At 31.2% G+C, this 27751-nt stretch overlaps 10 protein-coding genes and 1 pseudogene across 11 annotated transcripts, besides 4 other annotated features; 5 read left to right on the plus strand and 6 right to left on the minus strand.

Moving 5' to 3' along the window:
- Nucleotides 1-147: 147 nt before the first annotated feature.
- Nucleotides 148-6334: a mobile genetic element.
- Nucleotides 225-616, plus strand: TVAGG3_0644640 (annotated as a pseudogene). Its single transcript has one exon. A coding segment is annotated over exon 1 (392 nt).
- Nucleotides 991-1656, plus strand: TVAGG3_0644650 (uncharacterized protein; the record flags this gene model as incomplete). Its single annotated transcript, XM_051241393.1, has 1 exon — nt 991-1656. One exon carries the CDS (start codon nt 991-993, stop codon nt 1654-1656), a length of 666 nt encoding a protein of 221 aa, XP_051087980.1.
- TVAGG3_0644660 (Prim-pol domain family) lies at nt 2079-3640 on the plus strand (the record flags this gene model as incomplete). The annotated part of the gene is made up of 1 exon (XM_051241394.1): nt 2079-3640. A coding segment is annotated over one exon (1562 nt), but the record flags the coding sequence as incomplete, so codon positions are not given.
- On the plus strand, nt 3984-4391 carry TVAGG3_0644670 (uncharacterized protein; the record flags this gene model as incomplete). Its single annotated transcript, XM_051241395.1, has 1 exon — nt 3984-4391. The coding sequence occupies one exon, from the start codon at nt 3984-3986 to the stop codon at nt 4389-4391; it is 408 nt and encodes a 135-aa protein (XP_051087982.1).
- Nucleotides 6335-8735: 2401 nt separating the features above from the next.
- Nucleotides 8736-9671, minus strand: TVAGG3_0644680 (GTPase activation domain, GAP family; the record flags this gene model as incomplete). Its single annotated transcript, XM_001326856.1, has 1 exon — nt 8736-9671. One exon carries the CDS (start codon nt 9669-9671, stop codon nt 8736-8738), a length of 936 nt encoding a protein of 311 aa, XP_001326891.1.
- Nucleotides 9672-10024: 353 nt separating this feature from the next.
- On the minus strand, nt 10025-10708 carry TVAGG3_0644690 (uncharacterized protein; the record flags this gene model as incomplete). Its single annotated transcript, XM_001326857.1, has 1 exon — nt 10025-10708. The coding sequence occupies one exon, from the start codon at nt 10706-10708 to the stop codon at nt 10025-10027; it is 684 nt and encodes a 227-aa protein (XP_001326892.1).
- Nucleotides 10709-11818: 1110 nt separating this feature from the next.
- Nucleotides 11819-12841: a mobile genetic element.
- A 259-nt stretch (nt 12842-13100) lies between these two features.
- TVAGG3_0644710 (STKc Nek domain-containing protein) lies at nt 13101-14414 on the minus strand (the record flags this gene model as incomplete). Its single annotated transcript, XM_001326858.1, has 1 exon — nt 13145-14410. One exon carries the CDS (start codon nt 14408-14410, stop codon nt 13145-13147), a length of 1266 nt encoding a protein of 421 aa, XP_001326893.1.
- Nucleotides 14415-14678: 264 nt separating this feature from the next.
- TVAGG3_0644720 (uncharacterized protein) lies at nt 14679-16880 on the plus strand (the record flags this gene model as incomplete). The annotated part of the gene is made up of 1 exon (XM_001326859.1): nt 14679-16880. One exon carries the CDS (start codon nt 14679-14681, stop codon nt 16878-16880), a length of 2202 nt encoding a protein of 733 aa, XP_001326894.1.
- A 1677-nt stretch (nt 16881-18557) lies between these two features.
- Nucleotides 18558-19023, minus strand: TVAGG3_0644730 (BAP31/BAP29 transmembrane domain-containing protein family; the record flags this gene model as incomplete). Its single annotated transcript, XM_001326860.2, has 1 exon — nt 18598-19023. The coding sequence occupies one exon, from the start codon at nt 19021-19023 to the stop codon at nt 18598-18600; it is 426 nt and encodes a 141-aa protein (XP_001326895.1).
- Nucleotides 19024-19318: 295 nt separating this feature from the next.
- On the minus strand, nt 19319-22561 carry TVAGG3_0644740 (protein kinase protein; the record flags this gene model as incomplete). The annotated part of the gene is made up of 1 exon (XM_001326861.1): nt 19590-22505. The coding sequence occupies one exon, from the start codon at nt 22503-22505 to the stop codon at nt 19590-19592; it is 2916 nt and encodes a 971-aa protein (XP_001326896.1).
- A 2274-nt stretch (nt 22562-24835) lies between these two features.
- Nucleotides 24836-24872: a mobile genetic element.
- Nucleotides 24873-25171: 299 nt separating this feature from the next.
- Nucleotides 25172-26752: a mobile genetic element.
- Nucleotides 26753-26823: 71 nt separating this feature from the next.
- Nucleotides 26824-27520, minus strand: TVAGG3_0644770 (GTPase protein; the record flags this gene model as incomplete). Its single annotated transcript, XM_001326862.2, has 1 exon — nt 26901-27482. One exon carries the CDS (start codon nt 27480-27482, stop codon nt 26901-26903), a length of 582 nt encoding a protein of 193 aa, XP_001326897.1.
- Nucleotides 27521-27751: the final 231 nt, after the last annotated feature.

Raw genomic sequence — 27751 nt, forward strand, 5'->3', positions numbered from 1 at the left:
TAGAAAAAACGAGAATAGTATATTATTATACAGATGACAGAAATAAATATTATAGTCAAGATTTTACCTACCCTGAAAACATAAGATTATATTATAAAAAATATTCTGACACAAACCAGAAGAAACCTGAAATAGTTACACTATATTTTAAGTTCAAAAGAGACAATCCTATAATATCTCATATGTTTGATTTAATGAACCCAGTAGGTTCTATTTATACATCTATGGATGCAAGAGGTCCTCAAGTAATGTTTGGTGTTGGTGCATGGGAACAAATAGTTGACAGGTTTTTGTATTGTGCAAACTCTTCAAAGGAAACAGGGGAAGTAAAACGATTTCAGGTGAAAATTTACCTGCACATAGTCACTACATAGATTTAAGCACATCTCAAGCAGGTTGGCATAAGCATAGATATTGGGATTGGTCAGGAATGACAAAAGGTAAAGGATATGATGTTAAAGACGACGTTAAGTTTGCCATAAATTGTTACTGGAGTGACACTCAGGGAGAAGGAAACCATACACATTTCGTTTCAGGATATACACAAACAACGGGACAAAGTAAAGAATACATGCCGCCATTTATGACTGTATTCGCATGGTATAGAGTTCAATGAACACACTTAACCCAAAGGGTTTAGGCTTACCGAATGAACTAAATATATTTTATGTCTGTAATTAATTAGGTAATGAAGTAATGGATGAACTGCAGAAAAGAAGTTAAAAGCTTGGGGTCGTTTTGTACAAAAATATTGTGAGTAAATGATTTAGGTTATTCAATAATTAATTATTTTTGAAGAACTGAAGGGGTCACCAGGTCACCAGGTCACCAGGTCATTTAACTTCTCTGAAAAAATGAGACAACATGACATTTTGACAACAACACAGAAAATGATTTGTCATGACTTCATCGGAATGAGTGTAAATGACCCAAAAATAAAGTTAGTTTTAAAATTATTTTTATTTTTTTATTTTGTATGTAAGAACAGAAATGTCAGTCGAAGCAAAAACATTCACGAACAAATCTAATGGCGAAACATTCACAAAAGGCACTTATAATGGTATTGAAGTCTTACGTAGAGACAAGGATGGTTACATTAATGCAACAAAGATGGCAAGAGAAGCGGGAAGGTTAAACCATTTAAACAGATTTCTCAATAGTGCTAAAATGCAGGAAATTCTTGAGTTTTGGATGAACGAATACGGTCAAGCCACTTTTGGCTCAACCTCAAAACAAGCTTTTTATGAGCTTACAAAGGGTGTCATGAATGAATTCAAAGGTATTTACATACATCCTGACCTCGTTCATTTTGTTGCTGAATGGTGCTCTGTAAAGTATGCATTTTATGTCAAAGATATTATGGACTCCATAGACAAGAGAGTTCATGAGAAATTAGATGAAGAAGAACTCGAAGATACAGTAGAGAATGCTAAACATTTGTTTGAAGAAGAAGTTGGAAAAATGTGCGAAAAACAATTAGAACATGAACGTGAGATATGTTATGGTTATAGAGATTCTCCATACGAACTAGACCAATGGGAACGAGAAAATTTAAAGAGAGAATTTAGAGAATATGAACTCGCTAAGATAGCATTAGAAGCTGCAGAAAAGAAGTTAAAAGCTTGGGGTCGTTTTGTACAAAAATATTGTGAGTAAATGATTTAGGTTATTCAATAATTAATTATTTTTGAAGAACTGAAGGGGTCACCAGGTCACCAGGTCACCAGGTCATTTAACTTCTCTGAAAAAATGAGACAACATGACATTTTGACAACACAGCAGGGGAAGGCAGTTATGAATTATTTTTGAAGAACTGAAGGGGTCACCAGGTCACCAGGTCACCAGGTCATTTAACTTCTCTGAAAAAATGAGACAACATGACATTTTGACAACACAGCAGGGGAAGGCAGTTATGAATTATTTTTGAAGAACTGAAGGGGTCACCAGGTCACCAGGTCATTTAACTTCTCTGAAAAAATGAGACAACATGACATTTTGACAACATCACAGAAAATTTGATGCAGTCCAAAAATAAAGTTAGTTTTAAAATTATTTTTATTTTTTTATTCCTATATAAAATGACAGCAACAAACAACAACAGCAACTTTATCGTTTCTGATGAAAAAGTTATTGATTCATTAGTTGAGGAATTAGTTGTGGCAGAAACTAAAACCCTCAACGAAAGAATTGGTGAAAACATGATTGATTTACATAACTACCTCAAACATGATGGAGGAAGAGGAAGGAAAACTGGTACAGCTTTATTAGTAAATAAAATTTCAAATTTAACGATTATAGATGTTGATATCAATAAATCGTACAATGATGAACTTAAAGAAACAGTTAGAAAAGACATTTTATCAAAACTTTCGGATAAAGATGTTATCGTTAAAACCGCTTCAGGAGGTCTTCACATTTATTGCAACACTAATTTCTTCTATGCAGTTTCGAACAGAATGATTAAATGTTATTCCTGCAATGATTATGATATCGATATCATGACTTCTATTGATGATTCAAAACGTTCTTTAGTGGTTATGGCTGATTCAAGAGTTCGCAAGAATGCATCAGAACCAATCAATACATACTCATTCATTCGTGGAAGTTATGATTCAACATTAACCAGAACAGTGAATGATATATTAAATGATTTGAATATTAAGGTAAGAGTTGAACAGAAGAACGAAGAAATAAAGAGTATAATGAATGAAAACAAAGATGTAAACATTGACGATAAACTAGCTCAAAGCATAGTTGATGGCATCTGTGATTTTGAAGTACATAATGATGGTGGAAACATGAATTTAGAAAAAGAAATAACATTATTCACACTGTTTCAAGCTATTAATTCGTTACCAGATCATTTAATTAATGAAGCATACGATAACGTTTATAACTTCTGCAGTTTAACAGAAAATGCTAAAAGTAATTTTGAAAAAGCACGTGATAGATATGCACATTTAATGACTTCTCCATTTGTTTTGGTGAAGATTCTAAAACTTTATCAAAAGGAATATTATGATGAATATGTTTTACCTTTATTACGTAAGCCAAAAATAACATTTGATATCAAACTTGATGACTCGTTTTTGATAACAGATATTAGACGCAAGGCTGAAAATCATCAGTATAAAAACAGTTCTGAAGTAATTGAGGATTTATCACGTGTAATTCGTTTTGTAGATTGTGGAAACAAATACTTCATTCAGAAAGATTACAACATACACGACAAAATGAATCAAATATCATTCGTTCTTCAATCAAACATGAAAGAGTCACTTAAAATGATTAAATTATTTAAAGAAGAAGGTAAAACCATAACAGCATGGGACGTACTATTAAATCAATTATCCTCATTAACTGTTAAGGGTGTTTGCTTTAAATCTGATTCCCCAGATGTTTTCTCAACGTTTCAGGGTTATAAATACAACATTCTCGAAAAGCCTGATTACTCAAAAATTGAGATGTTTATGGATTTCATTAAAGAAGCCATTTGTGATAATAATGATGAAGTGTATAAATACCTTCTCAGCTGGATTGCATCAATGATTCAACATCCTGGAATCAAGAATGAAACAGCAATTATTTTGAAAGGACTTCAGGGAACAGGTAAAAACAGATTTACAGACATTATTTCTGAACTTCTCGCTGGTTATTCATGTAAAAACATTACTGAAATAGGTGAGCTAACGGGTAATTTTAATTCAGTTGTTGAGAATAAAATGTTTCTTGTACTTAATGAACTCAAGAATGTAGGTGAAGACAGACTCGCAAACTTCAACGCTTTGAAATCAATTATTACGGACAATGAGATTAGAATTAATGAAAAGAATCAACCCAGAAGAACTGCTCAGAATGTTGCAAACTTCATTTTCGTAACTAACAACGTCTACCCTGTCAAAATTGAAGTTGGAGACAGAAGATACGTAGTTTTAAGAGTTAATGGTAAATTCAAGAGTCAATTTGATTACTTCAAGAATTTAATGGATTCATGCACAAAGGAATTTTATGATAACCTTTTAACATATTTTATGCAATATGACCTTTCATCATTTAATGTACGAATCATTCCGATGACTGAAGCCAAACAAGATTTAATCGAGTTATCAACAAATCCTTTAGATGAATGGATAAATACACATTATGATGAATTATGTGCAGGTATGACGTGTAAAAATGCTCTATTCTGCAAACCATCAGACATGAAAGACAAAAACTTTCAAATGAGCATTAAGGATAAATGTGAAAGGAAACAAAGAAAAATAGATGGTAAACAAACATGGTATTATGTTTTGAAAGAAGAAATGAAAGGATTATATAAACAAATTGAACCAAACGATAATGAGGAATCATTTACTGACGATGAAATACCTGTGAATGAAGCTTTATAAAGTATGATTTGAATTTATTTTTGCATTAATCCCGCTGTGTTGTCAAAATGTCATGTTGTCTCATTTTTTCAGAGAAGTTAAATGACCTGGTGACCTGGTGACCTGGTGACCCCTTCAGTTCTTCAAAAATAATTAATTATTGAATAACCCATGATGTTGTCAAAATGTCATGTTGTCTCATTTTTTCAGAGAAGTTAAATGACCTGGTGACCTGGTGACCCTTCAGTTCTTCAAAAATAATTAATTATTGAATAACCCATGATGTTGTCAAAATGTCATGTTGTCTCATTTTTTCAGAGAAGTTAAATGACCTGGTGACCTGGTGACCCCTTCAGTTCTTCAAAATAATTAATTATTGAATAACCCATGATGTTGTCAAAATGTCATGTTGTCTCATTTTTTCAGAGAAGTTAAATGACCTGGTGACCTGGTGACCCCTTCAGTTCTTCAAAAATAATTAATTATTGAATAACCCATGATGTTGTCAAAATGTCATGTTGTCTCATTTTTTCAGAGAAGTTAAATGACCTGGTGACCTGGTGACCCCTTCAGTTCTTCAAAAATAATTAATTATTGAATAACCCATGATGTTGTCAAAATGTCATGTTGTCTCATTTTTTCAGAGAAGTTAAATGACCTGGTGACCTGGTGACCCCTTCAGTTCTTCAAAAATAATTAATTATTGAATAACCCATGATGTTGTCAAAATGTCATGTTGTCTCAAACTTTAGAACGGCATAATTTAAATTTTTATTTTTATCATAAATGAATACCCCACAAGCTCAAAATTTACCACGAATCATAACAAGGGAGGAAATGATAAAAATGATGCAAGAACATGTTAAAAATAACAAACCACTAAAATTGAGAAAATGTGGTTATGCAGTAATGATGGAAAGAGAGATGTTGTCGAAGAGGAATAAAAATTAAATTTGGATTGAGTTTAAAAATTCATCTTTATTAAATTCATCTCTTCCAATCAATTTATTTATTCTATTAAATTCTTTTATTTTTGCTTCACTCAGTTTAATGATTGAACGGTAAGCTAATTTTTCGATTATTTCTTTATCGTTTTCAACCCCACTGCATTGTGGCTTCTTTTTGTAATAGCATATTTTTGATTTAATTCTGTTTAGTTTCTTTTTATATTCATCGTCTGGACTCTTGGCTGCTTCGTTGTCACTCATTTCTTACGAAATAAAAAAAATTAAATATTATTTAAATATAATGGAGTAATAAAATAAATCGGAATTTCTATTAATTTATTGTCAACTTCAACTAATACATTACCGTTAATATATCTAACAAATTCAGCTATTGTGTCAAATCTTCGTCTTCTTTTTGTCATTGATTTATCAGTTTTTCCATAATCGAGATGAATCAAAACTTTATCCCCTTGTTTAAAATTCATGAGCCCCGAATTAATTTGTTCACGTTTAACATCATTTAATTTTTCCATTTGCTTTCTAATATATTCCCATTCTTTTGAAATATCATTTTTCATTTCCACTGGTTTCATGTTTATAGTTCTATGCCATGTATTATTGTAATATATACTAACTGTTGTATGATGGAGTCATGATTTCCATCCCAGTATATCTGACCGTTAACCCTAACGCATCTCTAAGAGTTCTCATTACCGCATCAACTATTTTATTATGAAACGTATATGGAGAGGATGAAAAGTAAAAATTAATTTGTGGGAAATAATGAGTCATAGCTGCCTGAAATCCTTTATCACCATCACCCCTGATATTATCTACTCTTTCATGATCTAGTAAGTATTGAATAGCTCTTCGTGTTTCCTGTTCTGTTTTCCCTTTCACTGGAATGCAATATAAATATCTAGTGTTAATGTTAATGGCAAATAAATAAGTAACGTTTCCTTTTGAATATTCCAGATGATCGATTTCGTATGAATATGGATATGGAGCAAATGAGGGGCGACTAAATTTTTCCTTTAACGGTTGAATTTTTGGGTCAGTTGGTTTATTTAATATCTTGAAATCCTTTTTAAAATCTTTTTGCTTCTTTAATGTTTGAAATGGATATAATAAAGTGAATGATGAAGGATTAACTGAAGGAGGAGGCGGTACTGTCGTTGGAGGTTTTGGTGTTGTAAGTGGTTTAATTTTATCTACTTTGATTTTGGATTTCATTCCTTCCTTCATTAATTCTGGATGTATTTTATTCATTTGTTTTAAATATGCTGTATATAAAGGTTTGATATACTTTCCCGCTTCGAGTTTATGTTGAAGGATGAATTCCAAAAGTTGATCTTCATTTAAAAGTCGGGCTGAATATGGTTTAACTAATGAATCATAAATTAAAGCTTGTGCATCATTTATAGTCTGAAGGACCTGGGTGTTTTGTTTTTGTTCCTTTGGCTTTGGTTTTTGTGGCTCAGGATTATATAAATTATATAATTCATCAATATCTTCTTCTGTTAATACTTTATTTTTGAAATCTTTCAACTGTTTAAGCTGTGATTTAGTTTTTCCCTTTATATATTCATTATTTTTAATTTTGTCTTTAATTTCAGAAATTATTTTATTATGATATTTCAAAATTTCATTTTTATAATATGGATAATAATATTCCATATCATCACCCGTTATATTGTTATCATATTTTTGGAGATATGCTTTTAAATCATAATAATTAAGAAAATTTTGATTAAATACTACATCATCAATTAAATTTTTTAAATCTGTGTTATTCATTTATATAAAAATAAAATCAATGTTTTAAGGGTGCCCACCTCTTTGATCAAGAATCACCTCATTAATGAAAATTGATGATTTAACAAAAAGAATAGAAATTATTGAAGAGCGAATAAATCAAATTATTGATTTCATAAATTCAAATAATCATTAGTTTCTTAAAGTTCAATGTTGAACTCGTCAAATTCTTTTATTTTTAAATTGAAGTTTAACCCATTCAGGATTTAAACAATGTTTAATTAATCGTGGAATATCTAACATCATCTATATATAGCTTCTTTCATTAAAGATAAAAAATAAATTCTTTTAAAATTAATGTTAATTTTTTTAATACGTTTAGTATGGGCTGAGTGTAAATGTCTTACGATTTGAAAATTTTTTAAATCTTGATTTATTCAAAAACGTAAGAATAAAAACTGTAAGAATCATACATTTTTTACTTCATATGTTAGAAAAAATGATACAAAATCGTTCAATATTGTATGAATTCTTACGTTTACAAAAAAAGTCACACAACCCTTCCACATATACTACTATCATTTGCAATTCACCAAAAATTAATTTTTTAGTATTTTCTAAGAAGGACTGGAATATACGAATTACTGATTCTACAGTATATTTTTCCTTTAAATTTCACGAAAATTTGATGAGAGGCTTCGGAAAAACTATAGCATATTCGGCTAATTACAGAATCCTTGGCTCTTTAAGAACCAAGAAACAGTGATTGAGTAGTTTAAAGCAAGGTACTTCCGATATATACAGTTGGAATGCCAAGCTCGAGTAGTTACAGAATCTTTGGCCCTATGGGAACCATAGGATGATAGAATAAACACAGGAGAAACATAATAACCATGCAGCCAAGATAGTATATGATAGCAGCTAAGCTGCATTAATATTGCGCTTCTCGCTTGCAGAACTCTCATGGAAGACCAAGTGGAGATCTGATGCCTAAATCGCTTGTTGATATGGATGGAGCAGCCTTGAAATATATATTAATTTTACTAAATATATGCATTATATATTATATGATAATGGACTTTTTGCAATAGTCCCTATTTAACATGTAAAATATATATATACCTCCAAAGTTCTTTCAATTACAATGAAAGGGTGGAAAATTCATGAAGAAAAACTTAGCAAATAAAAAGGATCTGAATATGAAAACCATGAAGTTAAAGAAAATTCTTCGAATTCATTCTTGGCGATGTTTTAGAAAGTATAATGGGTCTTGATAAAAATGGAAAGTTTATTCCAGTTAGGCAAAATCAAATAGATATGCTTTTTGTTCGTGGAGATAGAATTGTTGAGCCCCTCTTGGCTGGGTGAAAAATCACCCACGTTATAAAACTATGTTAAGAGCAATCGTTCACCTTCACTTACTTCTTTAATTGTCCAAAATGAGGTTTCTTACTAAAGATATCATGTATAGAAATCATCCAAAAAAAAGTCTCATATCGTTAAAAAGTGTAGAACAAACCACTCAAGAGTTAGTGTGTGTTAGTATGTAAGTCAAAAACAGTTATATCCTTTATCAAAAATGAAAATTTATTACAAGGGAGAGAAATCAAACAAAATTATAAATAATGGACTGCTTAAAACTTTTTAACTCTAGCATAATAAATCATTTCTCTCCCATCTTCGTTTTTTTTACAATTCTCTTATAATATTTCTTTGTATGGTTTGGATCCAATGTTTGGATATCCATCTGGTCAATTCTCATAATTCTATGTACCAACTTCTCATCTTCAGGAATCTGTGTGTCATCAGTGATTTTAACAAGTCTTTTAATCTTTTTCGGAGATTTCGGTGGATCATCCCAATTTTCTGGGTCTTCCTCGGCCGGTGGTTTGCTATCGAACTGGTAGAGGAAGAAAGTGGTCATAAGACTTGCAACGGCCGCTCCCAAAATTGTTGTTTTTGACATTTCGTTTGTTGGATCAGCAACTTGAGTATAAACCTTCTTGAAGACTTCGTGTCTTGCTGAGATAACTTTCATGATGATTTCGATGGCTCTGGCGATCTTTACTGGTTGGACATCTTCATATGTCAAATCTTCGTTTGTATTTTCACTTATCGTAAAGACAAACTCCATGAGCTTTGGATAAATATGCTTTTCCAGACGAAGATTCAATGCATCGAGGAATTGTAACTTTCCATTCATTTTTCCGAGTCTGAAAATGACTCTAAGAATGAAAACAATTTTCGACATCAATGATTTGTTCTCAGGAGTTCCAGATCCGTAAGAAATAAGGCCAGGAATGATGAAAGATTCGAAAAACATTGATCCAACGATGTCATATAACTCTTTGCAAGAATTTGTACGTACAGCAGCATATGATCTCAATATTGCAAGCATCTGCTTGACAACAGGAGGTACTTCGTCAACTGATGAGACAATATATTTAATAATCGTATTAATGAATCGCTCGAAAGAAGGAAGATCAACATCCTTTGAGTTGATTCCGTATCCATTTGTTTCGAGTATGTAATCAGCAAGTTTCTTGATAAAAACTTCGTGATATGAAAGTCCGTAAATTGAGTAAATGTATTCGAACATGTTTCGTACATGTGTTGGCTCATCAACTAAGCGATTCAAATCTTGGTCTTGGTCGGAGATTTCTGTAATGAAAACTGCATTTACGGATTCAATGAATTTTCCTGCATGTGTGTAGATATCTAAGAAAGCTTTGATAACTGGTTTGGATATTGCATCTTTTGGTGATGAACATTCAGGAGAAAGCAAAGATCTGAGGATTAATGCGTCTGCATTAGCAATTGCTGGATAAGCAGCCTGGTAGAGTTGATCTACAGCTGGATTGTTGAATGCTGTGAAGAAATCAACGATGTTTACTGGTGCTTTTGTTGTATTTACCCACAATGCGACATGTTTTGGATCTTCTGGAGTAAATTTCAGATAACTTTGGTTCCGCTTGTAATATCAACTGATAATTTGTCCTTTCCTTGAGAAATCAATGCAACTTTGCCCTTTGTTTTTTCAACGAAGTCTGTTCCTTTGAATTCGTAGAAATAGAACATATTGTCAGAGTCTAAGACTGCCCAGAAGTTCTGTTTCTTGCCTTGTTTGCATCTTGAGATGGCAACGATATTTTGTTTTGTTTGTCTTGTGAATATTGGTGGAAGTACGCATTTCGTGCACCATGTCAGAACTTTATTTGGTTCTTTGACGAGATGAATGATTTTAACCATGAAAAGAACAAATTTTTTGGTATTATCTGGAACAATCAAAGGATGAAAGAAATTGACGATGTATTTGTATGAATCAGGCTCGAATTGATTTCTAGCGTATTCTATGAACTCTTTTATCATTGGCGTTGGCTCTGAAATCAATTGTTTTAAGTCAAGTGCGTTAAATTCATTAACAAGCGCTGTTAAAGACTTCAGTGGCATCTTTCCTTTGAACTGTGATGCTCCTGTGAAGTCTGTCGACTTTAACGAATTGTAAAAATCAACTGGATAATTGGTATATTTAACAAACGGTTGATCTTGGTATGATACAAGGAAATCTGATGGCTCATATGGTGGTCTTAAGGACTTTTGAGGAGCTTGAGTAGCTCCTGATGCTTTTTCTGCCATCGAAATATTTATTAAAGCCTACCTTTCAAAAAAAAACAGTTATGCGTTAGCGCTGATCTGCTAATTTATATATATCATAATGATATGCAATACAAATTGAAAAAGGTGTTGTGAATAATTGAGGAAAAATTGTAATGAAAATTTTTATGTTTTTATTACAAGTGGAGATGTTTAGTTCTGTTTCATTTTCTTTAAGAAATTTTTGAAAGTGTGTGTGAACTAATTTGGCTCAAAAAAAGTGGATAAAAATTGAAAGAAAAGAAATATCGATGAGGTTAGTAATGTTATTTCGAGCCTAAAAACTAAAAAATACGATACACTAATCAGCATACTGATATAAACAGATTGTATTTTGTGTAGCTCATTAACATATGAAGTGTCAGATTAATAATGCGTAAAACGCGTATCGGTAAATCGTGCAATGAATTATAAAGTCATGGTAATGTACATGCTATGTAATGTTAGCCCGAATGAAAGAAATAAAATACTAATGGAATCGAAAAAATTACAAGTAAAGCAATTGTTAATAGTAAATATTTCCTATTATAAAGTATCTTGTTCTTCCATCGCTTTAACTTTAGAATCATTTTTTGTTTCGAGATATTTGATTTTTCTGTTTTTAGTTTGATTGATAATTCATCGCTATATACAAGCGATGTATGTATATTTGCCATTTTTCTATCTATTTCCTTTGGACTGAGTTGAGTAAAATAATCTACGTTACATTCTGAGATTAATGAAGCTATATCAGATGAAAACGCAGAGTTTTGCGAATAAGGACTATAATCATTAATGTACGGAGCAATTTTATCCATCCATAACGATTCTAATTTATCAAGAAACACGTTTTGACTTTGTAGATCAACATCTCTTGTGGCAAGGCAGAGAAATATATAGCCTTGATCATTTAACTTCAATGTAAATACATAATCTCCATGATCTGCAAATGCATTTTTATTATTTCTATTCATCGACTTAATAACACGCAGTGCAATTTCAGTATGATTACCAGTGATAACTGAGTATTCGCATAATGGCCTGTTTTGGCCAAATACTAGCCCATATAAAAACCCTGATTCAATACTCATCGAAAAAAAATAATTGATGATCGAGTAGGGGTAATTTTAGCTAAAAGTGACACACCCGTGAAGGGTGTGATTACCGATCGGTAATTTCGACAGTTTAGAATTTAAAATTTTTTATGGAACTGTTGCGAGTTTCATAAAGAATTTAAGGAATATAAGCAAAGATTTGAATCAAAATCTTAGACCTAAGCCGCTCGATTCGCTCGCGGCTTCCGCGAATTACAGATCAGCAAAGATTTGAATCAAAATCTTCGAACTAAGCCGATCGCTTCGCTCGCGGCTTTCTTTATTATTTTAAATTTGCATATTTCCATCAAAAGTTCATAAGGTAAAAAATTTCGTTTATTTTTACTAAGAAAAAAAAGGTTTTTGATAATAAATTTATTTTATTTCGAAAAAGTAGCAATAATCGTAAAAGGGTATTGATAGGCTTGCTAAAGTAACTAATTTTAGCTGTCAAATACTTTTGTATTTTGAAGTAAATTAGTATAAATTTGTTTTTACTTTTATTTCGAAAAAGTAGCAATAATCGTAAAAGGGTATTGATAGGCTTGCTAAAGTAACTAATTTTAGCTGTCAAATACTTTTGTATTTTGAAGTAAATTAGTATAAATTTGTTTTTACTTTTATTTCGAAAAAGTAGCAATAATCGTAAAAGGGTATTGATAGGCTTGCTAAAGTAACTAATTTTAGCTGTCAAATACTTTTGTATTTTGAAGTAAATTAGTATAAATTTGTTTTTACTTTTATTTCGAAAAAGTAACAATAATCGTAAAAGGGGATTGATAGGCTTGCTAAAGTAACTAATTTTAGCTGTCAAATACTTTTGTATTTTGAAGTAAATTAGTATAAATTTGATATTATTTTAACTCCCTTTGAAAACCTCAATTTTCCATACAGAGGGAACGGGAATAGCATCCAATATTCCCTGAGAATGGTTGCGCATTCTCAGTTCCCTCTATATTTCGAACGAAGCTCTCATCGGTCTTTTTTTTAATACTAAACGTTTTTTTCTCCCTGTCACTTTTAGCTAAAAATTGGGTTTGCCATTGATGATCTGCTTTTTATAAAAATCATAAAAAGGAGATCACAATTATACTATTTCGAAGTGAATGTAACGGATTACAATTGCACACTCTTGAAATTTGAAAGAATTTCTGACGTTCAACAGAATTTTTTCGAGGTGGAATTTTACATTCAATTTTTTTTGAACTTCTGACGACCATTTGTCAAAAATATAATTTTACCCTTAATTACCCTTTTTGTTGGCAGATTTGTAAAAAAATGAAATCAAATAAATATATAAGCGGGGTGTTAATTTACATGGACAAATAAAAAAGAAAGAAAAATATTATATTGTTGAAGATTCTTCGAGATCAATCAAATCACGGACCATTTGTGCAGCTTTAGGATCAGTTTTTTCGAATGTTCTCAATCTATTTGAAGCATCAATGTCGAACGGATCGTTCATGTCGTCATAAACCTCTTTAAATTTCTGTTCTCCAAGAGATTTCTTTAATTCTGTCTTTAGCTTCTCTATTTTACGAGATGGAGTATCAACGCATAATGTAGACTCCAATACCATTGTTGCTCCTTCAAGCATTGTAAAATCTCCGAAATCATCTGTTGAATCTTCCTCTTCAACGGTAAACTCGTCATTTTTGACTTCCGAATCACCATTTTCGTCTTCTTCGTCATCATCATCGAAGTAGGAGCTGTCAGATTCTTGTTCTTTGGGAGATGGAATATTCTTTGGTTCTTTTTTGGTTCCTGGTGAAGGAATTGGTGAATTCTTCAATGTAGAGTTATTGTTCTCGATCATCTTCTTCATTACATCGCGAATGAAAGGTAATTGTAAAATTTGGGCAGAAGTAGGTCTAAAAGAAGGATCCATTGATAATAATCCATCGACGAGATGCCTGAGATCATTGGAATACATAGAAGGAATCTCTTTGTGATGGCCAGCCAAAATTTTATCAAATAATTCTTTTTGATTTTCTCCTGTAAATGGTTTTTCGAGAGCGCACATCTCGTAAAGAATGCAGCCAAGGCTCCACATGTCGGCCTTCGTATTGTATTGTTCACCTGACCACACTTCTGGGGCTAAATAATAAGGAGTTCCAATTACAGTGGTAGCCAAGCCAATTGAGGACTCGAGGGTCTTAGAGATGCCAAAATCTCCAAGTTTTGCTATTCCGTTTTTCATTAAGAATACGTTTTCTGGCTTAATATCACGATGAATAATATTTTTCTTGTGAATGTATGACAATGCAATAACAATCTGTATAAAGAATGATAAAACATCCATCTCTGACATATATTCATGCGTTTTTTCAATGACGTTATCGAGATTTCCTCCATCTACGTAATCCATTACGATATGTAATGTACATTTCTTTATGAAAGACTTATAGCATCTAACAATATTTGGATGGTTGAGTTTTAAAAGAAGATTGACTTCTTCAAGGGCTTTTTGACGTTGTTCTACTGTCATCCCTGAGAGTTTCACTTTCTTTATAGCATATTTAGTGCCAGATTTCTTTTCTTTAGCTAATACAACTTTGCCATAAGATCCTGTGCCGATTGTCTGAATAACTTGATAATCGGACAATGACATGTAAAGAACTATGATATGAAAAGTGACAAATTATTTGATTTCTCATCAGCACTTTTATTATTAATGAAATTGGTGCTACTCAGTGAGATGATATAAAGTCTGTTCCGATATAATCGGAATTGACTTATTTCATCTCTTTCAATGAATTTTATTATTAAATTAATCCGAAATTTACAAAAACACATTCAAATCAAAATTTCATATGATGATTTCTGTTCTCCATTTTAAGTGTTTTGGTTTTCTAATTCGCGATAAGTAAACACTGTTAATGTTTGTGATTTTCTCAATTTTGGAAGCTGCCCCAATGTTAAAGTTAGGATATTCTAAAGTTTTATTTAATGAAAATAATTCGTATATATTTCCATCAAATACAGGGGTAAAATATGCCATATTTATCAATATTTCAGAATCTAATGTTATATGTAAAGCAGACTTCGAACCAGGAAGTACTTATATTGCTGAAAAATCTACCAAAGGTGAAACTCCTTGCTATGTAATCTCCTATCCAGCAGATACAAATTGCATTATTACATATAACTATAATCTCTTAACAGCTCAGATACCTGGTAACACTATATTACTTGAATTCTCCTCTACGTTTGTTGTAGCACAATTTTTAGTTAATTCAGAAGATGCATCCAATGTTTTTCTATCTACTTCATTCGAAATTAGTGAAAGTGATTATCATGCTTCTTCAAGTAGTCCTCGCATTGATATATGCGGTGTAAATTATTTTTCTATATATAACAAAGGTACCAGCCCTGTCAATTGTAGCTATTGGCCATATATGAATTATGTTTATGAATACAGTAATATTTTTGGAACTCTTGCTTATTCTGATATATCACCTGCTTCACATATAGAAAGTTTCAAATGTATATGTGAAGCATTCTATAGCCAGGTTTCTCCACAAAATGGCTTAACAATACAAGATATTTCCACAACGCCTCACGTGTTTGTTGCTTTCGATGCAAATGAAATTGATTCCATTGTATGTATTGGAAATAGTCGTGTTATTCCATTGAAAACTGATGCTCTTCCCATAGGACAAGCAAAATACGCAATTATCGCATCGGATCAATATATCAGAACAGATTTAGCTTTTTCTCCTGAAATAACTGTTAAAGTTTATAATGGAGCAACTAAGAGTGGAACACCTTCACATATGAGTGACTCCACATTTGAGAGTTTTTGTAATCTTCTTGAAATCACAAAAATGACTGATATTCCATCTAATAGAACATATATACAAGGTATAATGGGATCAAATTATCAATATGAAAATTCTCTTGACTCCGCTACTCTATATGGAACTCTCTTCGATACTGCATTAACTACGAATTACATTTTTTTATCCACCAGTTATTATAATAGCTATAGCCCAGGACCTTTTTATACAAGGAGCAATTACATGTACCTTTTCCAGCCAGGGCATGCTGCGTTTTACAGAACATATGAGGAAGTAAAGATTTTATATACTACAAATGTTTTCTCACAACCCTATGATGGTAATCAATTATTCATTTCCAGCTCTTTGTATGATAATTCACTCATTCTTTCAGGAAATATCACTGACGCTAAAATGATTGATGCTCAATCATATTTTTATTCTATTATTTACTACAACTTTGAAGATGTAATTGTTAACCTCTTTGCTGAGGAATCATTTTATTATGGTAGTTCTACATCAGGATATATTTATACTAATCAATTATTTTACCACGAAATTGTAGTTCCTCCGGGGAAGATCGCTGGATTCATTTCATCTACATATTCAGGCAATACAATTCATGCACCAGAAGGTGGGCTTTCAGGCTCCATCGCCACAAATATTTATCCACTATTGTATAGAAAGACATTAATCACTATTACAGATAGCGTAATAGTTGTAGCTCCATCAAGTGAATACAATTTATTTGTTGCAGTTTTCGTAAATCCAGGAAACTTCCAAGTAAATGGAGAACCTCTTAAAACCGTTATCATTAACCCATCAAAGATGGAAATTACTGGTTCTGGAATATTAGAAAGCTCATTACTTAATGTTCCAGAAACAACATATTTATCAGTTGTTGTCAATATGGATAAAGCTCACTACATAATCAATCCACCAGATGATCTTACTCAAAAGTATGTATTTATATTAGTATCTTCAAAAAGTTTCAAATACAATTTTCATATGGGAAATAAGGTAAGTTTTACCTACTACACTGGAGATGGTACTTCAGCTGGTTCTGATAGATTCTTCTCTTCAACATACACAGATCCGATTTATGGTGTACTCACTTTCGATCAAGGAGCAGGTGTTTCCTATCTTGATTGCATCGCTCAAGAGCCTATTCCTACAGAGGCATCTAAATTTGTGGGTCCTGCAGGTGATGGTTTCATTAATTTCCTCACTGGACCTGAAGCTACAATCGCAGCAGTTGAAATTGCTTTTCCAGTTCATTATTTTTATATGGCAAAACTTTAATGAGAGATTTACGTCTTCATGGGAATTATAAAATTTCTCATACTGTCAATTGTCTGAACACTTTTGTGATCAGACAAATAAAAATTGTTTGATATTTTCTTCAATAAACTTTAGCATAATAAAATTTAGCATAATATCATCATCATATATTTTTTGAGTCAGACGGTTTTTGATTTTTTGATGCAACAAGATTACATGAACTAAACATTCATATAATGAATATTTAAATTGAAGGATATTCATTCTTCTTATGTTGATGTTTGGTATCAGAATTTCCCAGATACTTCAGATTTCAAACTTAAAAGGAAATCTGATTCTTTCAAACTCACAAGCGGTTCCTTCTTTGTTTATATTGTTGAATTTTCGGACATTTTAAATGATGGATGCATCAATATTAACACTTATTCCAGTGATTCTATTTTGTTTGCCGATTTTTGTATTTCTAAAAATTGCAGCTCATCATATGACAGCACGAGAGCCGGATTCCTCAAATTCAACTCTAAAGGTCGATCCAAGATCAAGAATGTCTTTTGTTATATGAATACTGTATATGGTGCATCATTCAGCGGCCAATCAATTTTATTAAATAACGATTATTCTGAAATATCCATATCTTCTTTTGATAGATGTTTCGGCAGTGGGGAACAATCAGGTACCTTACGATATGTATGTGATATCGATGTTTCTTCATTAAACGAAACGAATCTTGAATGTAGCTTTTGTCCTGCTTTTAAAGGTCTAAGAAATATAAATGTGAGTTTTTGTTCGTTTTCCTCAAATTTTGCTTCTAGAACTGATATTTTGCTTCGTACTGGAAAATATAATTTTTTCCTTACTAAATGTATCATTCTTAATAACACAACTCCACTATCTCTTGTTTGTATAGAAGGTGGATCGAGATCGATTGTTTCAAAATGTTCTTTTGTTATGAATAATTCAACAATGTGTTTCCGTTCAAATGTATTTCAATACAAGAATTCTTCAATGATTGTTGAAGATTGTTCATTGATTGATAATATATATAAATATAGTTATGCAACTGGTATTGACTGTGTTGTTGATGTGAATAATATAGGAACACAAACATTCTTTATTCTTTTATCATTGAAAAGATTAGAAACTCTTCCACGATTTATTGACATCAAGATAAGCTGTAATGCTATTCATTTCTGTGCCAATCTCCATAATGTATATTTTCTTGGCTTTATTTTATTTCCTTAAACTTCACTTTCTTTTCTAATTCAACAGTTTTTAATTACAGTAATTACTCTTAGTCTTAATCTTCCTTATTTTAATTTCTATGAGTTCAAATTCATCATGTAACACATTTTTGAGTAGTTAAGATAGTATTTGTTGTCTTTATGGTCAGTGTCAGTGTTGTTATTATTAATTAATAATACCTCCAATATTTCGCATTTAACTTTTTTGTATCACCAATCATAATTGAAATGTTTTGATATTCAAAGCCAGAAAGAAATAAAATGAGCATTGGATCATTATAGAATGTGTATGGCAGTGAATCCTTTTATATTGTCATTATGCTGTCTTCAACTTTTCGCAATATTATTATAAAATATTTTCAGAAGATATTAAAGTTGATATTAGATTTCCCAATAACATAAGGTCTCTCTTCTTATATAATACATCATAAATATGTGAAATAAGTATAAAAATGTAAAAAAAAAGTGGATTTACATAATTTTTACAAAAATTAGTCTTAATCTTCCTTATTTTCCTTCTTTTCTTGTTCCTTTCTTTGATGAACAGCAAGTTGTTCCTGGAGGAGACCGATTTCGACTGTAAAGTTCTTAAGGAGTTTAGCTAAAATAAATACAATTCCGAATAATACAATGCCGAGTACAGCAATGTACATATTTCTCTGATGCTTGAATGTCTCAGTAGCGTAGAATTGAGATTGATCGTTTGTTGCTTGTCTTCTTCTCATAGCGTACTTGGCTTGTTCTGTAAATTCCTGAGCAAATAATAATGAGAATAAGCCAATAAGACCTAATAACCAATATTTCTTTGAGTAGAACAAGTCAATAATCTTTTGGCGGAGTTTGAGTGGAAGAGGGATCAGTAATAGAACGCTTCCTGCAATAGCTAAAAGCTCTAAGAATATAACAAGTGCCCAATAGAGCATTATTGTTTTTTGAATAAATTTTACGATTTCAAAAAAAGTCCAAGATTTTTTCATAAAATTTGACCAAAGAACCAACTCACCAAAATTTTTCAAATGTTTACCATTGGAAATGTCATCGTTTTTGGTAAATTTATCCTTTGGCTAATATAATTTATACAGAAATGGATAGTTTTCTCTTATCTTTTATGGAGAAATATTTGAAATAGCTTTTCAAATCATCAGTGGAAACATTTAAATGCTCCAATGGTTACAAATAATGATTTACTTCCGAATCTATATCTTATTTTGCTTTAAAAAGATATTTTATTTGTTTCATATGAAGGATACAATAAGGAGAGTTAATTTTGAGTTATTATTGCTAGATCATTCGGTTTTAAAGTCCAAAGATATACTCAATTCTTAATGATATCATGAATTTTCAATGAAATTTAAACAAAATTCTCTCTTGACTAAAGAATATAAAAGAAATAAAAAGAATATCAATTCATGTAAGATCAATAAACATTATATAAACTTTTATCTATACAATAATATAAATACAAAAAAAAATAAAATATATATATAAATTAAATTCTGCATTTGCAGTTAACATCTTCATCATTTGGATCCTCTTTTGCCTGTTTTTGCTTCTTTACCTCTTCATTTTTCTTCGTTTCGTCAGAATTTACCCTTTTTTCTTCTTCACTTGGTTTTTCTGAGGAAATTTGTGGCTTCTGATCGGTGTTGTTTTGTTTTGGTGGTTCTGGTTTTGATTCCTGACTAATTTTGTTATCATCTGCAATTATTGGCTTTTGTTCTGTTTTTTCTTCTTCTTTAGGTTTCGTAGTCTGTTCTGGTTTCTTTTCTTCATTAATTTGTTTATTTTTGTCTCCTTTGACGATGTTTTTGTCTTCATCGTCTTTATTTTGGCTTTTTTGTTTGTCTTCATCGTCTTTATTTTGGCTTTTTTGTTTGTCTTCATCGTCTTTATTTTGGCTTTTTTGTTTGTCTTCATCGTCTTTATTTTGGCTTTTTTGTTTGTCTTCATCGCCTTTATTTTGGCTTTTTTGTTTGTCTTCATCGTCTTTATTTTGGCTTTTTTGTTTGTCTTCATCGTCTTTATTTTGGCTTTTTTGTTTGTCTTCATCGTCTTTATTTTGGCTTTTTTGTTTGTCTTCATCGTCTTTATTTTGGCTTTTTTGTTTGTCTTCATCGCCTTTTTCTGATGTAGTCGAAGAATTGGAAGTTGATTGTTCAGAAGAATTAACAACAGTCGAAGATAAAGATGATGAAATTGATTTGTCTTCATCTTCTGACTGCATCTCCTTCTCTATTTTGTCGCTGATTTCTATATCGATAATTCTTTCTTCCCCTTCATTGATTTTTGATGGCGATTCATTGTCAAAGGAGAAACTTACTTTTTTTAGCAATGGTTCCTTCTTTGGACTAGAGACAGGTGCTATCTCTGTCATAGGGATGTAGTTTTCTTCACCTATGATGGAAGATCTCCTTCTTGGTTTCGCTTCTGGACTTGGTTTTGGTTCTGTAGGGGGAGCATGTGAATATAATATACTTGTGTGGTCTTCCACTGCACGAGGATGTGTATCGAGCGAGATTTTAGGGTTGGAATCTGTTAATTCGTTGCATTGGGAATTATCTGAGGGGGCACCACCAGTTATTATTGGGGATGGTGGAGTCGGGCTATTTAGTGTATTTATCTTTGGGAATTCGTTTCTGAGAACGGGTGTTGGAGGTGAGAATGAGGTCTTTTTGATAGGAATTGGCGGAGGTCTCTTTAATTTTGCAGCTGCTAAGTCAAATTGAGGAGAAGACTGAAGCATTCGAGGAACCATTGACATTCTGCGACCATAATCACCTGTAACAGGGCTCGCCTTCGGCCAATTCGGATCTCCGAAGTTTTTGGCGCTGATATCGAAGTTGTCCACTTCAGATGGACTTCTAATTTCGTCATGGCTTCTGACAAGGTGTTTCTTGTATTCGTTTGCTGGCGCTTTCGAGTTTGTCTTAGTCATAACTGAAGGATCGGATTTATAATGTCTTCTGCGCTTCTTAGTTACAGGAAGGGCCTTCAGGCACTCGATACTGTCATGCCAAGCAGCTGGTCTGTTCTTCTTTTGAGCTGGTGGAGCTGGAGCAGGTGGTTTAGCAGCAGCGGCTTGTTTAGAAGGCTTCGAATCAGAGGAAGATCCCGAGGAATACGATGAGGAACTCGATGACGACGAGTAGTAGTAAGAATCGCTATCGTCATCCGAAGATGATGAGTATTGTGACTCTGTAGAGATACTTGACGTATGAGAACCTGTATAAAAACGTCTACTTGTCGACCAAGAGAATGTTGAACACGCTGACGATGACGTATAACTGTAAGAATCTTCCGAATCATCTGTTACTTCCTGAGCTTGTTGCTGAAGGTTGAAAAGGAACTGACTCTTCGAAAAGTTGTTGCCAAGGGATTGTGTGTTTCGTGGCAACAAAGGAAGCGGAGAGGACATTGGTATCTCAATGTTTGTGGATGGGAGATTTGTAGGTATATTTGCTGGTTCATCGTGTGGTGGAACGATATTGACTGATGATATTTTGTTTAAACGGTTCTTTGAGAAGTTCTCCCAGTCGTATTTCTCTGACCAACTTCCTCCAACTTCTTTGAGGGCTTCGTTGAGAAAAGCGATAAGCAAATCATACTTTGGCTCATCGCCGAACTTCATTCTCATGATGATATAGTAGATTTTAACGAGTTGTTTTGGTAATTTTAGACAGAATTTTTCAATGTTTGTAATTTTCTTGGTCTGAGCCATGATCTTGTTGTTTCTGTTTGTCTTCCAAGGTACATGATCAGTCATAATAACGAGGAGAGAGACAAACCAGCTATAAAGATCGTCTCTTCTGCCGAGTTCGCGGCCTTCGTGAGCATTAATCGATGCGTATTTCATTGTTCCGACGAAACCGACAAAAGGACGTGGAGGAATTGGTCTTCCTGTCTCTGCATCGAGGTATCTTCTACTAATTCCATAGTCAATCAGAACAATAGGATACATTCTTGATCCACGTACAAGGAAGTTATCTGGTTTGATGTCACGATGAATAAAACCTAGCTTATGGAAAGCACGAATAGATCTTAACATTTCGATTCCAACACGAATCGAAGTTGATAGTGAGAGTCTGTGACATGGAGCAACATCTTTAACTTTGCCAAGTGAGGGACCTAGTAACTCCATTGCAAGATAATTATTTTTTTCGTAGCCTTCTCGGTAATCTATGATCTTTGGAAAGTAAGGGGAACCTTGGAGCTTTTCTAAGAACTTTCGCTCTGTGACAAGTGATCTTTCTTTGCCTTTTTTCGGGATTTTTAGAGCGTATTCTTTCCCATCATTGTTATTTTTTGTTACTTTTACGATTCTTCCGAATGCTCCCCTTCCTATAGTCTTTTCGACTATGTATCCATTGATAATCTTCTCTGGAGTAGGCGGGGATTCATTCACCATTCAAAGAAATTTTTTTAAAAGAAAATAATTTCAATTGACGATACATGAGAAAGTTTTATACTCACCCACCCGTTTAAAAAAAATAATATGTATTTCGAATAACACTTTTCGAAAATAAATTTGATAATAAAATTTATGAAAAGTGACATAACAATAAGTTCTGTTCTCGGGTAAATTTATGAGCAAGCGAATTCCAAATTTATATTGGTTTGTGATACGCATAGAATGCCATTAAAATAAAATAAATTTGAAAAACTAATAACGTTTATTATCTAACCCTTTATAAGTCTTAATTTCTCTCAATTATTGATAGAAAGACGGATCTATTAATAATCAAGCTTTTACATCATTTTATGGATATTATTCTATCTGAACCCTTAACTAATAGCACATCCTAAATATATTCTTTTGGTCAGTCATTTTTATATTTGTTTGTTTCAATTTTGCAAGATGTCTAATAAATGTTTGTTCGCATAAATAAATGTTAATTTACTATTGGTCGCAATGTGAGCTGTGTCCTTTTGAAATTTAATGGCGTTTAGTGACAATTCCAATATTTCTTTACAAGAATATGGTTTTATTGCAATATAAGTGAGTAACATCTTCACCAAAGTATAATCTTTTGTAATCTCAATATTATATTTCAATGGAGTATAATATCGGCTAGTAGTATATGTTGACGGGTTTAGTGACTTTTTTTGTTACATCTATATATAGACGATGCATTAAAATATATTTATTTATAAATCATTAAAAAATTAACATTAATTTTAAAATAATTTATTTTTTTATCTTTTATAAAAGAAGCTATATATAGATGATGTCAGATATTCCGCGATTAATTAAACATTGTTTAAATCCTGAATGGGTTAAACTTCAATTTAAAAATGAAGATTGTGAATTATTAAATGAATATGAAAGCCAAAATAAGCTAATGAGGTATAAATATAATGATAAAGAATATTTAATTTCATGGAATCAATGGAGTCATAATCAAAGACCTCATAAACGAGAAGAAGAAATTGAAAATAATGAAATGGAAATCATTGATGACATTAAAGAGGATGGAATTCCTAAATTTTGTAGAAAAACCTTTAGAACTAAGTTAGGAGCATATAAACGTAGAGTATTAAATCCTGAATATCTTAAACATCAATTTAAAAAGTAAGACTGAGAATTATTAAACGCTAATGAATATGAAAACGCTAAATCAAAACTGAGATATAAATATATTGGAAGTGATGAAAGGTGTAAAGATAAAGATAAAGTTTATTCAGTTTCATATAATAACTGGCACACGTTAGGGATAAGAAAACATTTAGGAGATTATGGTAAAAGTTCCGAATTCTTCAAATCTAGTATGTACGAGAGAATAAAATAAATCAGAAATAATTATTTTCATGAATAAAAGATTCACTACCATAATGAAATAAAAAAATTTTAAAAAAATAAACTTTAAAAATTCATGTCTTACATTTTTGAATAATTTATTTTTTTAATTCGTAAGAAATGAGTGAATCAAAATTCGTGACTGTGAATCAATTAATGGATAAACTTTCACCAATTCTCACCCAGGTTAAACAAGTAGACGTTTATTTTGATGATTGCGTACAAAGTTTATTTTATAAAGGTAAGTTTAATATTAAACCTATTGCTTTTGCATTTGATGGTAAATTAATCGAAAATTCAAAAATTTGGGAATTATTTCCGGATATTGAATTTATAACAAATATTAAGGATAAATGGTTTAAACAACAAAACCACCTCACTAAAGTTCTTTGTAGATTAATGATTAAAACTGAGGAAAAAGAATTTAACGGGTTTAAATATCATCCATGTAAAATTTTAGAACTTGGTAACGAAAAACTTCAGAAAAAATTAAACGAAAGACTATCAAAAGATAAAGTTGAAAGAGTAAATAAACTCGCTAAAGGTAATGGTAATGATGAAGATGGATTTGATGAGTTCAACATTGAACTTTAAGAAACTAATGATTATTTGAATTTATGAAATCAATTATTTGATTTATTCTTTCTTCAATCTCTTCTATTCTTTTTGTTAAATCATCAATTTTCATTAATGAGGTGATTCTTGATTGAGGAATAGATTTCAAACTAATCACTCCTTTTATTTTTGAAATTTTGAATCCATCAACTTTAAACATTTTATTCAATTTACACGTTGTCAATTCTTCAAATAATTTTTTATTATTAGCATAATAGTCATTAAATTCTTCAACAGATGAAAAAATTTTTATTTCAGTAATTGGTTTAACAACGTTTATTTTTTGTTGAACATTTTCACTTTCATTTATTTCTTCCTCCTCTGTGTAATAAACAGAAATTCATCAAAAGTGACAGCTCTCAATTTTTTGACATTTGTAAATTCTAAATTGAATGAGAAAAATGAAATAATACTAAGCATAATACAATATTCTAGATTTAATTATAATTAGGAAAAGTTAGTTTTGAGAGTACTTTTCATAGGCATATAGAATGAAATCTTCTGAAAAATAATATCACATAAATTCATATTATTTTCTAATATATAACTATTTTAATTTTCCATTTGTAAGAGTATATTTTGATCGTCATCCTTTCATATGAATATAATTTATAACATCATTGTAGCATAAAAATAGCGATTCGTATTGTTTTATCCATTAAAAAGGTACATTCACTAGGCGATAACAGTAAAATGGGATGAAAATAGGATAAATAGCATCCCTATATAGTGCCTAACAATATTTATACGGGCCAAAAAAAATTTGGCGAGAGATTTGGCTAGTTAGAAAATTTAGAAAATTGAGAGGAATTTTTATTTTCGAATTTTTTTGGAAAGTTAAAATTGTGATTAAAAATCGTTTTCCGGGAGAACTAAGCATCTTATCATATATTTAAATCGATAAAAATATTAAATAATAGTTGAATAGTATAAATACATGAAATTATGGCTGAATATACAGAAAAAATGAACATATTTGACATTTTTGAAAATTCATACATTAGTTGGTGACAGACTCATAAACTATACTTTAGCTAAGATTGATATATGATTTCAACAACACATGGTTAAAATCGTAAAATTTTTTTAGATTTCAAAAGATATATATGGTAATATAATGGAACAGAGTCAGCAAATAGCATGTAAAATATGTTACAATTAACTTTTTATTATATCCAATAGTAGATATCGAATAGTTTCCAGCTTTATGGTTAAATATTTTCTTATCGAGCTTCTCTTTAACTGTTGTATTAAGGTTGTAAATTTTTGATGCTAGAAACTTTGGAATCTTCTTTGCTGCTGCATTTTTTCTTGAGAGTTCTTGCAATTTCGAATAGATCTGCACATTGTATGAAAAGGGGCTTTAAAATATCTTGAAAACAGAATAGGACTGCTTTTCCAAAGAATGCTTACTGTAAATCAGAGAGTTTCAAAATTGAGTACAAGATTATCATCATAACTTTTGATTTTGCTGCGAAAAAGGAAGACAATATATTAACAAATCATTTACTGTTGTTCATCAAAAGAAGAAAACTTGATAACAACTAATGATGATAAAATCAAGCTATCTTTTAATATTTTAAATTGATAAGACATTCAAAATATTTGAATGGTTTAAAATATTTTCTTTTAATTTCAATAATATATTATCATGATTATATAATCAAATTTAAATTTTTATTCAAAAAGGCAATATTTCAAACTTTTAATTTCAATAATCTTAATTCGGCAATAAATGTATTTAATTGTAGCAAATTTAATAATTCTTCGTCATGGTTAGCAATTTGGAGCTCATAAATTAATGATTTCTTCAAGTAAAATTCTGCATTATTTCAAAAATCAATAATTCTCTAGTAACTTTTCTTCAAACCCTAACCATTATAATATATGTAAAATAGAAAATAATTGCAAAGAAAGATAGCCGAATTTACTGGGTAGTTCTTGTGATGCGAAATAATTGGGAATTAACACCTAGTTTTAACAGCATCATTCTCTTTTTGCTCTCATTTAAATGCATTCGCACACTTTAATTTTGAAATATAAGAGTTTTGGAAATTATCAAATTTATCTGCTCAAATACTATAGATCTTCATAAGTGTTAATAGAATTACAAGGCTTACATATAGTGTTTAATATAATGATGCACATCATACTGGGATTTATTCCTTATTCATCTAGTTATTATAAGATTTACAACCCCATGAAAATTTAAAATTTTGTCAAAAATAGTGAATGTACCTTTTCCATAAATTAACCTTTTTATCGGTAGACCAATGCCGATTAATAAAAGAAAATGTAAATTAGCAAGTAAATATGCAACACAAGAATGATAGAAGGTTTTTATTACTCTATATAAGAAAGTATGAACAAAAAAAAAATATAAACAGGATTTTAGCATGCGCATCCTGATTTCTGGGACGATGTATTAACAGGGGCAGGAATAGCGAGATCCTTAACGAAATTCTTTTCTACTAACTGGTGAAGTATTGACTCGAATAATCGGTCGATACCGGCACCTGTCAAAGCAGAAGTATAAAAAACTGGTATCTGTAAATTGTTAACTGTTATATTGATTTCTTCGTCTTCAATAACTCTTTCTTCGAGTAGATCATATTTATTTGCGCAGCAAAAAATCAATGGCGCAGAAGAAGCATTCTCTCTAATTGTGTGTACCCAATACGAAACTGAATCTAAACTTTTCTGGTTTGTGATATCGAATACGACGATAGCACAAGCAGCACCTCTAAAATACATCGGGACGATTGTTCTGTATGTTTCTTGACCAGCAGTATCCCAAATACTTAATTTGTAAACATTGTTGTCTATTTTTACTTCTTTCTCTGAACATGTTGAGCCGATTGTTGAAGGTTGCGTAATGGAGAATGTTCCATCGCAGTATTTTTGCATGATTGCAGTCTTTCCTACGCTAGCATCCCCCACTATTACAATTTTTATTGAAGGATCATCACTCATTTGGCACTTTTAATTTGTATATGCCCAAACGGCCAAATGTCTATCAATTTATTAATTGAACGATATCTGAAAAAAAATTCTTTTCAAAAGATTATGTGACTCGATCAATACTAAATAATGTGTAAATTACACCAAAAATTTTTGACGTCAAAATTTTTCTCCGATTTGAATCATAGCAATCAAGTTTCTGGAACTTTTTTATATGATAAGTGAGTATTGTAGTTAGCGTTAATCAATTTAAAACAATAATTCCTGAAAAAAAACTTGAG

Source organism: Trichomonas vaginalis, chromosome III, assembly GCF_026262505.1.
Source record: "Trichomonas vaginalis G3 chromosome III, whole genome shotgun sequence".
Classification (NCBI taxonomy): Eukaryota; Parabasalia; order Trichomonadida; family Trichomonadidae; genus Trichomonas; species Trichomonas vaginalis.